Source organism: Spinacia oleracea, chromosome 6, assembly GCF_020520425.1.
Source record: "Spinacia oleracea cultivar Varoflay chromosome 6, BTI_SOV_V1, whole genome shotgun sequence".
Classification (NCBI taxonomy): Eukaryota; Viridiplantae; Streptophyta; class Magnoliopsida; order Caryophyllales; family Amaranthaceae; genus Spinacia; species Spinacia oleracea.
Window position 1 is genome coordinate 80,615,859 of NC_079492.1, and position 16,473 is coordinate 80,632,331.

Consider the following 16,473-nt stretch of genomic DNA (forward strand, 5'->3'; position numbering starts at 1 on the left):
TAAAACTCTAGAGGATCCGGACTCCACATTGATTTCCTCTCTTTTAGTATATTATATAGATAGATAGATTTTGGCAGTTGGTTATGTTACTTTTTTCGTTTCATGTTACTTTAATTTTTATGTTATTTCTTCCCTACGTTATTTTATTTTAGCCAGCATTTTCTGGCCAAGCACGTTTTGTTTTGTTTTCTCTGTGTTTACCCCGGAAGTACTAATTGGACGGTACTCTCGGGTGTATAATTCAGCAATTGCAATATTGTACAAATATGAAAAGTTAATTTTTAGTAATTGATATTATTATAATAACCAAAATACTACTCCGTATTATTAAACATAAACCATAAATATTTAATAGTGAATTGCGCATATGGGCTATGGCTGACAAATTCGTTCAAAATTGTAAAAACTCACCATTTTTCTTCTTCTTGTCTAGTAAAAGCAAAAGAAATATAAATACAACGCATTTTGTTCTTTCACACAGCAAAAGATAAATAAAAAACTAATGATACATCTCTCTTTATTTTGCTCAGGAGAAAGCTTGTAAATGATAAGAGTTAGGAGTACCAATGGTCATTGCATAAAGACTTAGCCTTCAATCAGAATTGGATAACTTGGTCCAAATCAAGAATTAAAAGAACTAGAATAAATTGCAAGATCCTACCATACTAGAATTCATCCCTTGGCGAATCACCTTACGCTCTGTGCAACTGGCAATGCTTCCGAAAGAAAATAAAGATACAAGGAACTCCATTCTCCAGCTCTAACTCCAGAAATGATGCAGAAAAAGTATCACAAAAGTAATCTCAAGAACTCGTGTAATTACAGATATAAAAACTCGATAACAGGGCAGAAGCTTGTTTTTATTGCTTAACAATAAACCCCGTCCATATATACAACAAACAGGTCTATAAAGCTCTATTACTAATTACCGATCCTCACGTCGAACCGTATTTGGATTAGACATCATGTCCATCATCATCTTCTCTGGAGAATCTTCCCAGTTAGTAAATGTTTTCAGGTCAATCTGCAACCAACTCAAACAAAAGATGAGTATTCTTTTCTGCACCTACACCATTTCCAGAAAAAAAAATAAAAAATTAAACCATAACTTTAATTTAAAGGGAATTTTACCGTGCGCCTTTGCTCTGTGAAAAGATTCTCTCTCTTCTGGTATGAGATTTGTATTTCCTTTGCTGTCTTACCACCCAAACCCCACACTTCAACGTCGAGAACTGATGCTTCGGTAGGAAGGTAACCCTGAAAAGATGATAGAAGACCTTATTAATCATATATTGATAGTTGATACGATACCACTACTATACCAGAAAGGATCATATAGGTGATTCATGGTTAATTGCACTCTTCAATTTAGACAACATTTATATCCAAGTCGGGACTCCAATAAAGGTTACGGTATTGACACAATATTTTGTGCCTAAAAGTCTAAAACATCCAATATGGTTTTCCCGAAATCTAATCATGTATGGATCATGTCGGGCACTTGGAGACATATCAAGAAGCTTATTGATATCATAGACTGATACCATTAATCATAAAAACTCACCTGATTAGGAAACAGAGAGCCATGTTGGTATGTTTTGTCGACAGCATGATGTCGTACAGTAACCTTTGCAAAATCATCATCAATAAAAATTCTTTCATGCCCGCTAGTTCCTCCGAATGCGATCCCGACAGGCTTTGGGTGCGGATCGTATGCTTTCAAAGTCGAATGCAAGTGACTATATAGGTAGTTCTTCTCCGTTCCTGCCACATGAAAGGCTCTCAAACTTAAGTACATTTTAAAAAATTTATACCGTCGCTTGTAAGATTCTCAAACTCTCATGCCCACATACCAGACGCTGAGAAAACATGAAAGACTGGGAATATAGAACATAGAGAACCCCCGTTTCCATAGAATGCATCTCTGTTTTCAAACCCTTGTTGTGTGAGTGCCCCAATGATCCACTTCCTGCTGATCTCACTAGATTCTCCTGAAAAGGCAGAGATCAACAGTAGCAATGGCCCGTGATAACCTTCAACATTTGACCATAATCTGTTCAGCCCTTTCCCATGGAAGTAAGATCTGTAAAGCAGCGACGGTAATCAGTCTTCAACTAATACAATAAGTAGTATGTCCAGCGAACATTAGACTAAAGTAGTATGTCCAGCGAACATTAGACTGAAGTACTATGTCCAGCCAACATTAGACTGAAGGCTATCCAGTCCATGTGAACATCACATAAGTTAGAAAAGTGAATGAGAACTTCAAACTTTTATTTTTTATTCTGCAACAGATGTTCAATCTAATTGACATACTTTCCAACTTAAGGTTTGCTCCTATTTCACGTGGAGCCAGACTACTTTAACAACTCCTAAATGACTGCAATTATTACTGGCATCAATAGAAGTTGCTATTACATGTTTTAATTCACTGTCCCCTGAAGCCAAATACTTCGTATAATACTTATCATTAACCAAGGCAACCTTTACATAAATTCATGATGACAATTGCACATAAAATACAACAACAACAACAACAACAAAGCCTTAGTCCCAGAATGATTTGGGGTCGGCTAATATGAATCGTCATAGGAGATCGTCAATGTGACCAGAACAAACCAGAAAGGAGCGGGAAGTTAAAAGAAAAAAAATATTATAAGCGATAATAAAAAGGAAAAATTGACAAAGGCAGTCCTAACTATGAGCGTTTAACTTTAAAAGGGCCGAACTACGGATTATTCCTAGCAGGTCTCAACTATATGGGGTGTCAACTTTGCGTGGGTCTTTTAACCGATAACCGGCTAATTAAGTTAAAATGTTAGATTTCTTTATATTACCTTTTTTTCCAAATTATTTGAGGGAAAATTAGTAAGTGACGTGTTTTCTCCTTTTCACCATTCTTCTTCACCCTCCATTAATGACTCCTTCATCCCTTCATTCCTCTTCTGTTCACTCCTCTGCAAAAAGTACCTCACCACCACCCGCAACTTTCGGCCACCACCGCTAGCCTCCTATCACCCGCAGGTCCTCCCTCCCCTCCCACCCACTTGCCGCCCCTACCCACCTTCCCTCCGCAATATCCTAACCAGCCTTCCCCCACCCATAGTTCCTAGCATCTTACCCACCACCAACATTAAATTAACTAACCCCAAGTTAATTTATCGGGGGAAAACAAAAAAACAAACTAACCCAAGATGATTTCAGTGGGAAACCCAAAAATTAAACTAACGCCGAATGAATTTATGGGACCGAAACAGAAATTTAAGCACCCCCATATGTATATATGATGAAAAACAGAAATCGAAGTATAGAACCAACCCAAATGAAATTAATATGCAAAATTAGAGCTTGAAGGAACCAAGATGAAATTGAACGTGCATAAACATAAATTGAATTAAATAAAGATGATGAAGATTATTGTATGAAGTGGGGAAGATGATTAGGATTGAACAAATAATGAATAAATGTAGGAAGAGGGAAGAGAAAGTAGCAGGTGGGTGAGAAAGGAGCAAAGAAAGAATGACGGGTGGTTTTTAAAAAAAAAATTAAACGGGTGGGTTTTTTTATCAAACGGGTCGCTTTTTTTTTAAATGGAACGTGATATGTGCCTATGTGGTACTCACCGCACACGTCATCATTTTTACCACCTCCAGCCGGTCATTTTCAGAATGGGACCACGCGAAATTGACACCCCATATAGTTGAGACCTGCTAGGAATAATTCATAGTTGGACCCTTTTAAAGTTGAACGTCCATAGTTGGGACTGCCTTTGTCAAATTTTCCTAAAAAAAATAAATAAAGTTTAAAATAGATCTAAGTAAAATAAGCACCTCTATACATATATTACAAAAAAATTCAAGAGATAAAAAATAAATAAAGTTTAAACTAGCTATAAGTAAAATAACCACCTTTCGAAATAGTATTTTAAAAAAATAAAAATAATAACAATAAAAAATAAATAGAAAATATAAATAAAATATAAATATAATATAAAAATGGAAGATGTATAAGTCAAATGAAGTCATCAACGTATATCTCTCCCTCCACTCTGTCCTATCCAACGCCATATTCTCCTCAATCCCAAATAGGCTCATATCGTACTCAATCACCTTCCTCCAAGTTTTCTTAGGTCTTCCCATACCCCTTGCAATTCTATCACTTTGTCACCCTTCTAGCCTCCTAACTGGATCATCACTTGATCTTCTGCTTACATGCCCAAACAATCTTAAACGATTTTCCATCATCTTAAACTCAATTGGTGCAACCCCTTCTTCCTAATAATCTCATTCCTCAAACGATCCTTTCTTGTATGCCCACACATCCAACGTAACATGCGCATCTCCTCCACATTCATCTTATGCACGTGATAATGTTTCACTGCCCAGCATTCCGTGCCATATAACAACGCCGGTCGAATTGCCGTGCGGTAGAATTTTCCCTTCAATCTTTGGGGCATGTCTGGATCACATAGGAACCCCGTGTCACTTTTCCACTTTAATCAATCTGCTTTGATTCTATGAGCCACATGGCCATCCAATTCCCCATCCTTTCGGATAATAGATCCTAAATAACGGAACATTTCAGAACCTTGGACAATTTTCCATCTAAGGTAATCGCCCATGTCTCTCTATCTTGGACTCCACTAAACTTACACTCCATATACCGTCTTGTTTCTATTCAGCCTAAAACCCCGAGATTCCAAAGTTCATAACTCCATCTTACTTTCCACTCCTTCTTTGGTTCATCAATCATGTACCATGGTATACTATCTTGAATTGACCTCATCAATTGGTCCATGACTATAGCAAAAAGAAACGGGCTAAGTGCGGACCCTTGATGCACTCCAATCGTAATGGGGAATTCTTCGGTCTTACCAACACTAGTACGCAAACTCGTGCTAACTCTCTCATACATGTCCTTGAAAATACATAAATAAAATCTATATAAAATAGTAAATTGGATGAATTATTAACACATGATCTCGTTCACTCTTTACAATCATATTAACACTAAATATTACTCTCTCCGAATTTTAATATGAGTTAAACTTTCTAAAAGCGACCATATTTTAATATGAGTTTGACTTTCTAAAACCGACCATATTTTAATATGAGTTGTATTTTCTATTTTTGGTAGGTCAGGGTCCCCACTTACTCACACCCTTTTCTCCCACAATAAATAATTCACCCACTACCAATTTCTCGCAATAAATAATAACCCACTACCCCAATTCCATCTTATTTTAATAAAATCAACTCACCCTCCTAGAACCCGTGCCGGTCAAATTTTATCTAATATTAAAATACGGAGAGAGTACTAAATTGGATACACTAAATCTGCACCGAAGTACGCTTCATAGAATACCACAATCTGCGCCAAAACACATTTCATAGATGCACTAGAACAGCAAAATTAAATCATAGAGAGAATTTATGAACATTTATTTGGTATTCAGAGTTGAAATTTCAAAGCCAATTCTTCCTAGTCTGGTGGTACAGGACTACAGGTAACCACATCACCATTGAGACAACTAAATTAAGTAGAAGATTATTCATTTCACGGACAAACATTGTAAAGCACATGTGTGCCCACAAGGAATCCATTTTAGTTCGAGGCTATGAGGAGACATGTAAATTGATGTAAAAGACTGCACGTAGTTCAACAGGAAGTTCTACGTAGTTCTATGAACATCAAACAAATAACAGCCAAAAATGAATCAGAGATATTGATGACGAACCGATAAAGAAGGCTATCCTCTATTACATCAATATTGCTGGGGAAGCTTATTCTCAAAAGCTCCTCACTTATGTTGCTTCTTTGGGAAAGAGCCATTGCCCATGCCCGTCCACGTGTTAGAATATGAACTTCACTTGACTCTGCAGAAGATTTTTCAATGGCCCTTGTGCCTGGAGTGTCTGTTTCAGTAGGCTGCTAGTAACAAGAAGAAAATATATATCAATAAACTGTTCTTTCAACTTAAATAATGCATGATTTTTCAGAGTCCACTTGCAATCAGATAAATATTAGGAGGCACTTGGCCAATAACGATTCCAGGGACACCAGGAAGAGACCTGAATATCTCATCATTCAGGTGATCAGGTCTACAAGGGCCAAATGCTTGAGTTAATACAACAATGTAACTATTGGTAAGCTTCTACATCAGATGTTCAAAAATGATACCATTGAGGATGATGAGCATTTTAGTGTTCATTATTATTATTATGATGAAAGTTCATAAACAGATTCTTTTGCAGCTAATCATGATCTTTAAGCTGGAATCTTTGTAAATTCAAAATTATCTATCATTCACTCTCCACACCCAAGTGAATCGCGATCTGGAATATGGAAACAGCTACATGGCCGTTGGTGGACTAGATTAACAACTGTAGGTAGCAGCTTAAGTTCCCATTTCCTACACCCATTCCATGTGCCAATAAAAACAGGGTTGCAGGTAGCATCTAAAAGAGGAACATAATTAGATTTGAGTTATGACTTATGAGAGGGTACTCCAGTGGATTATAAAGGGGGAGAAAATTCCCCCTAGATTCTCAAAATGAATTCAGGCATTATTTACCAAAATCTATCACTACATCCAATGTCTCTAAAAAGCTCCTGCCTATGGTAAGATGAGGACCAAATGCAAGCCATGTGAATTACAAAAAAGACTTATTGTAAGCCTGGCAAGTGGCAAAGAATTCCCAAAAGCCTGGTTAAGCATTCCCAAATTACATTAAATGACACAAGTACTCCCTCCGTCCCAAATTAGTTGTTACACTTACCTTTGCACAAAGTTTTATGTGATAAGTGGTTGTTTGGTTATCAATTGTTATTTTATTGAAAAAGTAGATGTGATAGGAGTTAGTGGGGTATTTTTTTAATTGAATGAGAGAGGGTGTGGGGACAAAATAATATTTAGTGGGAAGAGAGAGACAATATAATAATTGTGGGGTCATTCCTAATTTAGATGTGTAACAACTAATCTGGGACGGAGGGAGTACTACGTATTATACTTCAACTCCAGGATTCTCTTCGGTTGATGAAGTTTCTAAAAGTATTCTCCATGGGTCCCTCTGAATGTCATCCGGATACCTTGCGATAAATCTGTTTCAGGATGTGACATCCCTTATTAACAATTACGTAGAGCATCAGTTGTCTTCAAGGAAGAACCAAGGAAACCTTATGAAACAAACTGGTATCTGGGAAAGTTTGTCAGAGTTGGGAATCAACTTTCTGACATTCAAGTTGGCAAAAGATAAAGTGTTGATCCCCAGAATTATTATCCCGGTTGGTAGCGCAATTTGGTGAGGTATACGGGTTGTTGGATCTAAAGCTACAGTAGGCAAATTTTCAATAGCACAGGAGGGTATTAAAGAGGATAGAGAAAGGGTATAGATATTCTTACCCTACATTCCAGATTTATGGTGGAAAACTGTTTTGAGTAGTTTGATAGATCTTTAGGCATAGGTTATTGACTGCCTAAGGAAGACTGCAGATTGAAAAACAGCTCACTAAGCCATGATACTGATTTTTCAATGTTGTTTGCAATAAGGGAATCATGAGCCCACAGGTACTTTGTGTGCCCAACTGTCAAGGGTATCTTCTGCCATACGAATGCCAAGGAATGCACTTGCACTACTGATTTCAAGGCCATGAAAGCTGCCTTTCGAGGTTCCTATAGTATATGGTCCCTAGACTTTGAGAGCTGGCTTGCTTAGCATATACGAAGTAAAAAATATAGATAAAAAAAATCATATTGTTAAAAAAATTAGGAAATATGGTCAGGAATTACCAAATAAAAAAACAATTTTTGCAAGGTCCTACCTTCAGAAACAAAAGTAGCGTAAAAATCAACATAAAATTAGGTAATTAAGCTAATTGCAGCAATGTAATAGTGGAATTATTAAGCAGAAAGATAAATATTAGGCCAGAGATTAGGATTGTATTCAATTAACCAGTGCAGTTAAATGCATTATAATTCCAACTCCCTTCTTTAGGAATGGGGTGTAAAGAAGGGAGTTGGCCTTGAGATAAATATGGCTTTCATCTACTGTCAATCCCTTATCAAATTAGCCTTGAGGTCATGTAAAACTCCATCCCATTCAAACCTGATCAACTGAGGAGGATCCCTACCACAGACAGCTTTGAATGGGGTGTATTGAGTTGAAGCATGTGTGAGCTGTTGAACCAATACTCAGCCCACGGTAGCCATCGGCCCACAGAGACCAAGTCCTAGGCTTTCCTTCGATGAAACAAAAACACCTGAGATAGGACTCCACACTCTTTTAGACCAAGTCCTAGGCTTTCCTTCGATGAAACACAAACACCCGAGATAGGACTCCACACTCTTGTTCACCACCTCATCATGGGGGTGATAAGTTGTGCTTCTTGTAAGAGTGGTGCCCTTTAAGTGAATCAACTATCCCCAAAAAGACCCTATCGCTATCTGAAAAAATAGAGGAAGGAAACCCATGCAGCTTGACAATGTCCTTCACAGATGTTGTAGCCACTGTAAAGGGATACCTTAAACACACAATGGTTAATCTATCCACCACTACCAATACAGTATCCAACCCCTGTGACTTAGGCAGACCAAATGTCTTCCCAGAATTTGTTAGCGATGGGAAGTGGTTGTAAAAATCCAGCAGGACAAACAGAGGATGTCTTTTGTTGCTGGAACATATTTTGTGACAACTCTTCTCATTCCTTGCCAGAACCATTTACTAGACATTCTCTGATAAGTTTTGAAATTATGTCTATCAATAGGGTTGTCATAAATCTCCTTCAGTAGGGTCATTACTAAGAAAGAATTCTTTGGAATGACTAAAATACTCTTGTACTTCAAAATCTCTTGCTCCACTGAATGCCCCTTAGGATAATTCTTCCCCCTAAGATCATTGATGCAGCTGCGGGATAAAGATACCCACAAACTCTCTTGATGGAGCATCTGCCACCTTATTAGATGCCCCTGGCACGTAGTGAATTTCAAAATCATATCTCACTAAACCACTTTTGATAGTCTGTTCCCATCTCTTCTGTTCCATTAGGTACTTCAAACTCTGTTGATCAGTCTTAATGGTGAACCTTTGACCAAGCCATACTGCTTGAACTTTTGCAATGCCAGCACTATAGGCATTAATTACTTTTCATAAATTGACTTCAACTTACTCTGGGGCCAAGAACCTTGCTAAACAAAGCTATAGGGTGGTTGTCTTGAATGAGAACATCCCGTAGACCAGATCCAGAAGCATATCTGCTTCCAGAAAATAGGCTTTGGGAAATTTGGGAATAGCTAGGACCGGAGCAATCACCATAATGCTTTGAAAGCCTGCGTGGCCTCATGTGACTAGAAAAAACTATATTTCTTTAGTTGTTCAGTCAAGGGAAAATAAATACTGGCATAACCTTCGATATATTTCCTATAGTAAGATACCATATATCCTCCTTCAGATTATGAGGCACTGGACAATCCGTCATTGTTTGGAACCTAGTATGACCCACTGCTAAGCCAGCTTCAGATATAACATGGCCAAAATAAGCAACTTTGTTGTGCCCAAACTCTCTTTTTATAGCAAAGAGTTGGTGCTTAGCCAAGGTCTCCAAAACCAGTCTCAAATTCTCTGCTCCCTGCGCTGCTCCGGCTTTGGGTTGTAAACCAAGATGTCATCAAAGAACACTAAATACAAACTTGCGCAAAATAGGCCTAAATACATCATTCATGAGAGCTAAAAAGGTTGATGGATCATTGGTGAGACAAAAAGGCTTGACAGGGAACTCCTAGTGTCCATGTGCCCGAAAAGCGGTTTTAGGCAGATCGTCCTCTCTAACCATGATTTAATGACACCCAGAATTTGAGATCCAACTTAGAGAAAACAGTGGCCCCACAAAGCTCAACTAGGAGTTCATCTATGACATATATAGGGTCTGGCATAGTCACCTGATTGAGAGCTCTATTGTCCACATAAAACCTCCATGATCAATCCTTTTTCTTCACTAATTGGACCAGAGAATGGTCTCCAGTATCTTTTGGTAGGCTTAAAGACCTTGGCGTTAGATTATTTCGGTATCTCTTTCTTTTTTTCAAAGTTTTTCAGTATATTTTACTAGGCTTAAAGATGAAACATCAAGGTAATTTACCCACCCTCATTTGGCTCCTTAGTCCTTACCCATCCTGACATTCTCCTACGAAAATGGTATTTTCATAACTCCTCAATGATACAGTTTCTAAATAAGCTACCTTTTTCGAAACAAATTTTTTGTACACATGAAGCACACAAAAGGGCTAAAAGATCTCTCTTAAAACTGTACACACCTGACAGCCACCCTTCAGCATAACACCCTCAAACTTGGCAATCATTCCATATAATTTCATAGATTGATTTCAAACAGAAATCAAAAGTTCTATTCAGTTGAGCTTAATGAATACCTCAAAACAAATTTATCATAAACAATTAAAACGCCAGTCAAATTCTCCCTGTCCCTTTGTAGCCTTTAAAAGTCGGTATTTTCCCTTCAGTGCCATAACTTTTCTCTATGGACCTACATCAGATGGAAAGATGGAAAAAAAGAAAAAGAAAAACACCAAATTTTGTAGAGCAACAAGTTCAACCCCAAAACCCTTTGATTTAGATGTCGATACACACAAATTGAAGAAATATTAAACTAATTCAATCTACAATAAACACTTCACCAAACAAGCAAAGGCAGGATAGCAATTGAAAAAGATATAAGAAGTTTCAACTCTGAATACCTTAATGGGTGCAGCTTTAAGTCTGGAAGTAATGAAATTTGAAAAGCATTCTGCAAGGCTGGGCACCGTCCTTATGGCCCACATATGTATTTTTCCAGCAGTCAGCTCAGCTTCAATATTGGAGACATCAGCATTCCATAAATCAAAATCGCTACCATTGTCCATGCACGAAACAACAGCTGATAATATCAAATGGTTAAGATCAGGCACACTCACATGCTCACTTTCCATTGCACACTTTGAACTCCTTGTATTCCAGGACATAATCCAACATACCCAAATTATCATCTCCAATTCCAGAGGTGAAATTGATCCACATGTCTTGCTATCAACTTCATCAGAATCAAAATTTATATTCATGGGACAACCAGCTCTATCAGCAGATAAAGCAAATACCCTAAGCATTATGTTCAATAGTGAAGAAGCCGAGATTCTCCCACAGCATTTAACGTACCCTCTTAAAAATTCAACCCAAGTAATTCCTCCTTTCTGGGGAACAAATAGCGTATCGGTTATAGAGGCAGCCATATGATCCAAAAACCCCTGGAAGCAATAGGGTAAATTGGCTTTTTCGCAATTTATGCTGGTATACTTTAGAGAAAAACATTGCTGGAAAGTGAGAAGGAAAAAAAACAGGTAAACATCCACTCACCAAGAAAACCAAATGGGAAACTAGGAAAAATAAAAAAGTAAAACAAATATACATAATTTTAGCATGCAAATTACACATCCCTCTTTCCAAATAAAAAAAAGCCATTTATACTTCTGTAAATTGCAAATCCACATTTTATTTATGAAAAAAGGATGGACCATGGTTAATAAAAGCTGATATATGTGAACGGATTTCAACATGTCCTGCTGCTCTCAAGTTCTCCATCAAACCCAACCAAGCTTTTGGATAAATCTTATACTAATTCATTCTGTATAAGTTTCCCTATATACTGTCTTGTTATTATTATCACTTGCTTAAAATCCTCCCTTAGAAACACATTTCTCCAAATGCAAAACTACAACAAAACCAGAAGTAAAACAAAATAAAAAAAATCACTGTCTAAGGGAGATATGTGTTTCTAAGGGAGGACATGTCCTGCTGCTCTCATGTTCTCCATCAAACCCAACCAAGCTTTTGGATAAATCTTATACTAATTCATTCTGTATAAGTTTCCCTATATACTGTCTTGTTTAAAATCCTCCCTTAGAAACACATATCTCCAAATGCAAAACTACAACAAAACCAGAAGTAAAAAAAAAAATCACTGTCTAAAGATTACTCCTCCAACTCCTCCATATACACGTCAGGTGTTACATAATTCGCGATACACTTTAATACACGGAGCACATTTCGTTACCTAATTATGTTAAATTAACCCATAAGTTATCCGCCATTCCAAATGCGTGTTCCAATGTGCAATTTCCCTGAGAAACTAGAGTATTAGGTCCCTATATATCCATTTCTATCTTTGCACATTACGAATCCACATTTGACACCGCTTCTTTCATTACAAATAGAACCTGATGGCTGACAAAATCGCGGGCGCCAAGTTCACCATCACAAATTCACAACCAACCAAGCTTTCGCATAAACCTTTTACAAATCCAAATGGTGTTCCCCTATACCCTTTTGTTATTGAATTATCACTTTCTCACAGTTCTTCACTAAAATCACAAATAATTGGCAAAAACATACCAATTTAAGCGAAAGTTGTAATGCACAAAGGCAATAATTAAAAATTCGGAACAATATAGCTTCGTTTGCATAGCCAATTACAAGTACTTGATCGTTTAACTATTTTCCAAATTATAGCTAAAAATTGATTTAAGAACAAAAAACAATCCGGAAAAAAGCTCAATTGTAACACAATTAAACTATGATTATGATCAAAATGAAAAATAACATGCAAATTGATGATAATAATAATGAAATTACCTGAAGAGAAGGGAGAGGGATAGAGTGAGATTGAGGATCGGCGAGAATAGAGAAAGAATTCTGAAGAAAAGGGAGAGCACCTGATGAAGCTGCTAGGCTCTCTAACTCTCTCTCTTCCTTCAATTCTACTGTTTCCGTTGACGATGATTGCCCCATTTTTGGTTCTTCTCTCTTTCAAAATCTGTTTCAGTGTTCTTTCTTTCTGTTTCTTCTTTTCTCTCTCTTCTCTACGTGCTGAGAGAGACTCTGTCAGGGCGCCACATTCGCTTCTGTATGATGTCACCTCACCTGTATCCAACACCACGATTCTTTTGGTCTTTTCCTACCTTCAGCAAGCCACTTGCCGACATACCTCGTAAGTCGAATTAATAGTGGACGGCTTGGAAGATTTTTTATTTTAGGCCCCGTTTAGTTCACCTTATTTCAGGATTTTATTACTTATTTCAGATTTAATTAGATCAGATTAGATAAGATTAGAAAAAATAAGTTCAGATCAGATCAGATCAGATCAGAAAAAATAAGTTCAGATCAGATCAGATCAGAAAAAATATGTTCAGATCAAATCAGATCAGACCAGACCAGATCAGATCAGACCAGATCAGATCAGATCAAATAAAATTATTATGATTATTATTATTATTATTATTATTATTTATTATTATTTATTATTATTATTATTATTATTATTATTATTATTATTATTAAATCAAATCAAATACAAACAAAGTCAAACATTTTACAATTAATTAGTGGGCCGCCGAGATACAATCTGGGCCCCCACTCCTCTGGCTACAGCGAAACCTATCCTGGTGAAAATATGAGCAGCAGCACGAGCCCCAATGTCATGTGTCCTAGAAAACTTTTGAATCCGCTTCAACAACGCAACAACATCCTTATCCAGCTCCCCCAAAGAAGAGAAAGAGAACGGAAGGAAGCCATAACCAATGGCCCTGCAATGTGCTTCGTACTTGACCCGCTTCCGAATAGCCGCATCAGTCACAACCCGACCCGGGGCAAAGCCAGACAACCCAGACTGTGTCAAAGGAGAAGATCCCGTCAAGTCAAAACACACATCACAGCCCCGATCCCAAGAGTAGAGCAACACATCTGCTGGTCGGAGAGCTCCATCGTTCCCTCCAGATAGACCAATTTCAACCTCTTTCCGCGCCGAGATCCTAAACCGATAACAAACATCAACAAGGGTATCCCGAACCACATTATGCCGATGTTTAATACCCACGATGCCAGCACATGACACCGCATGATCACCAAAGATGTCTCTCTCCAGCAAAGACCCTGGAGCAAGCAGAACATGGCAGTGTAACAGAGAGCAAAGGAACCCCCAACCAGTAACACAACACACATCGATAAGCCTTAGCATTCAGCGTCTGTCCCAAACCTGATATGGGGACCGCACGAAGCCAAGAAGAGGTGTGATCTCCCTGCTGCGATTTCCACAACGCCGACTGCCGAGACGATAAAGTGAAGGTGGATTTTGCAGATGCAGTAACCTTTGTGAAATATATATCTTCCAATTTCTTCATAAGTTTAGGGGCAGCGACCTCACTAGGGTTACTCAGAATGTCAAACTCCACCGTTCCACTAAATAGACTCAACGCATCTTCAAATGCTCGACCAGGACCAACAATACCAGCATGTCGTAGAAGCTGTGTCAGCAAACCAGAAGACTGCAACCGAGAAGCAAGAAAAGCATAATGCCGAACATCACCCGCGGAATAAACACCAAGTCCGCCAAAAGAAAAAGGTAAGGTGGCAAGTCGCCACTGCCAATCGCCAAAGCCAGACCCCGAAGCAGTAACAATACGCTCCAAAGAAGATCGAAGAGCCTCATCGAAAGTGCACTAAGCAGCCTCAAAGATACCAGGAGGACAATTACGCAAAGCAAAGTAGAGTTTTGAAACTCCGGTACATGCCCTAAGTAACAACAACTCACAATGAGGATCATCAAGCTGAGAAACCTTATCCATAAGCCCAATGGTCTTGATTACCCTCTGCATCATAAGCTCACCACTAAAAACTGGATCGGAACTAGTGGGACCACCAAGCAACTTAACACCATGCAAAGGACGAGCAATATCAGGGGGAAAGACTCCCACAAGCCTGCTACGAGGGTCCTCTGTAGGCCAGAAAACCTCGGTCTTCTCTACATTAAGATGTAACCCGAGACAAGGCCCGTCCTCCATAATCAACTGCAGAACCTTCCCCACCACCAAGGTATCACCAATAATAGTGCCATCATCCAAATACCATGCCTGAAGACATACATCAAACGCGTCCCTGATTTTACAAACCAGAGGTTGTAAAACCAAAGCAAAGAGAAGAGGACCAAGGGGGTCACCCTGCTGCACACCCTGAGACGACCATAACGTATGCTCCCCATAATACAATCTGGCTGGAGTAGAGTAGCAGAATTCAACCAATCGCGAAATGCCCGGACAACGAAGACGAACTTCACGCAACATGGTCGCTCGATCAACTAAATTGAAGGCATTTTGAAAATCCCAACAATAGTGAAAGACCCACATCAGAACCCCGATCCTCAATCAACCTGATCACAGCATAAAGAATTGCCTCACCACCCGCAGATACCCCGACACCAAATTGAAGACCATCAAAATAGCTACCCAAAGACGGACCAACCATAACAGCACCAACCTTCAAAACCAGACATCGCCAAACAGTACCATCAGCAATAGGACGAATACCACCACCGGGCTTGACAAGAGGGGTGAGGGGAGCATTAGCACCATACTCACCCAAACCCATAGGGCATTTCCCAGCTAAAAAGAGATTAACCACCCCATAAATGGAGTCAACTAACTCATCAGAAACAGCCATAGCAGCCCCGCTCAAGCAATCCATAAGGTGTTAAGCTCGTAAACCGTCCCTCCCACAAGATGTGCCACGAGGAAAACTCCTAATTCGGTCCAAAACAACAGCAGGAGTAGCCATGAGATGGTGGTCATCAACATGAATATCAGGCAAGGACGGAGCTGGAAACGAAGGGTGTTTTGACTGCAAATCCGCAAGAGTGACCTTATTATAAGGCGCAACGCCAGAAGAAGAAAGAACATGGACTGCAGCAGTGTAATGGCCATCACCAATCTTCCTACGACACTGCTTGATATTACGCTCTGCTAAATCAAGACCCTCAACAACGCCCATCAAAGTAGGGGATCCAGCTGCCAAAGCTTCCCGCAAAAGAAGCATATCACCACCCGGCTCACTCCAAGTACGAATAGCATTAACAATGCTCTCCTCCAGCCGTTGTCGCCTTACGCCAGACGTGCACTCACGATTACTTCTCGGACTAAAGGTCTTAAGGATACATATGTTGGAATATAAAGATGGAAAAGTGCTCAAAACCTGCCGGCTAGGTTTTGGAAAACCGGCAGGTTTCTCAAAACCTGCCGGCCAGGTTTTGGAAAACCGGCAGGTTTCTCAAAACCTGCCTGCCAGGTTTTCCAAAACCGGCAGGTTTCAAGCGTAAGTTGAAAAATGGACTTCAAATGAATTTCTTGAAGTGCACCGGAAACCTGCCGATTTTGGGAAACCGGCAGGTTTCGAGATCGGTTCTTTGTGTTGTCCGTTTTTTATCTTCTCTTTGAATTCCTCCTTTATGATAACCTTTTAAGTATGGTTTATGGACAATTATCATTCTGATTATGATGATTAAGTTGGTCCATTATTTCTCTTGATTATGGGGGTTATAAACCCTTCATTATAGGTTTAATTGTTTGATTAATATCATTGAATTCATTTGAAACCTTTGATTTCT

At 38.8% G+C, this 16,473-nt stretch overlaps 2 protein-coding genes across 5 annotated transcripts; both read right to left on the reverse strand.

Moving 5' to 3' along the window:
* Positions 1-488: 488 nt before the first annotated feature.
* LOC110798058 (uncharacterized) lies at positions 489-13,007 on the reverse strand. 4 transcript variants are annotated; one of them, XM_022003187.2, is made up of 7 exons: positions 12,675-13,007; positions 10,748-11,356; positions 5,738-5,931; positions 1,854-2,083; positions 1,565-1,764; positions 1,132-1,257; positions 489-1,024 (listed from the first exon to the last, which is right to left on the reverse strand). In XM_022003187.2, the coding sequence occupies exons 1-7, from the start codon at positions 12,828-12,830 to the stop codon at positions 926-928; spliced, it is 1,614 nt and encodes a 537-aa protein (XP_021858879.1). In that variant the 5' UTR covers positions 12,831-13,007; the 3' UTR covers positions 489-925. The 4 variants fall into 4 exon arrangements, with proteins under 4 accessions (XP_021858879.1, XP_021858881.1, XP_056687408.1 ...); XM_022003189.2 differs by having other exon boundaries at positions 10,748-11,290; positions 12,675-13,000; XM_056831430.1 differs by having other exon boundaries at positions 5,738-5,928; positions 10,748-11,290; positions 12,675-12,999.
* Positions 13,008-14,536: 1,529 nt separating this feature from the next.
* Positions 14,537-15,557, reverse strand: LOC130463302 (uncharacterized). The gene is made up of 2 exons (XM_056832395.1): positions 15,202-15,557; positions 14,537-15,083 (listed from the first exon to the last, which is right to left on the reverse strand). Exons 1-2 carry the CDS (start codon positions 15,555-15,557, stop codon positions 14,537-14,539), a joined length of 903 nt encoding a protein of 300 aa, XP_056688373.1.
* Positions 15,558-16,473: the final 916 nt, after the last annotated feature.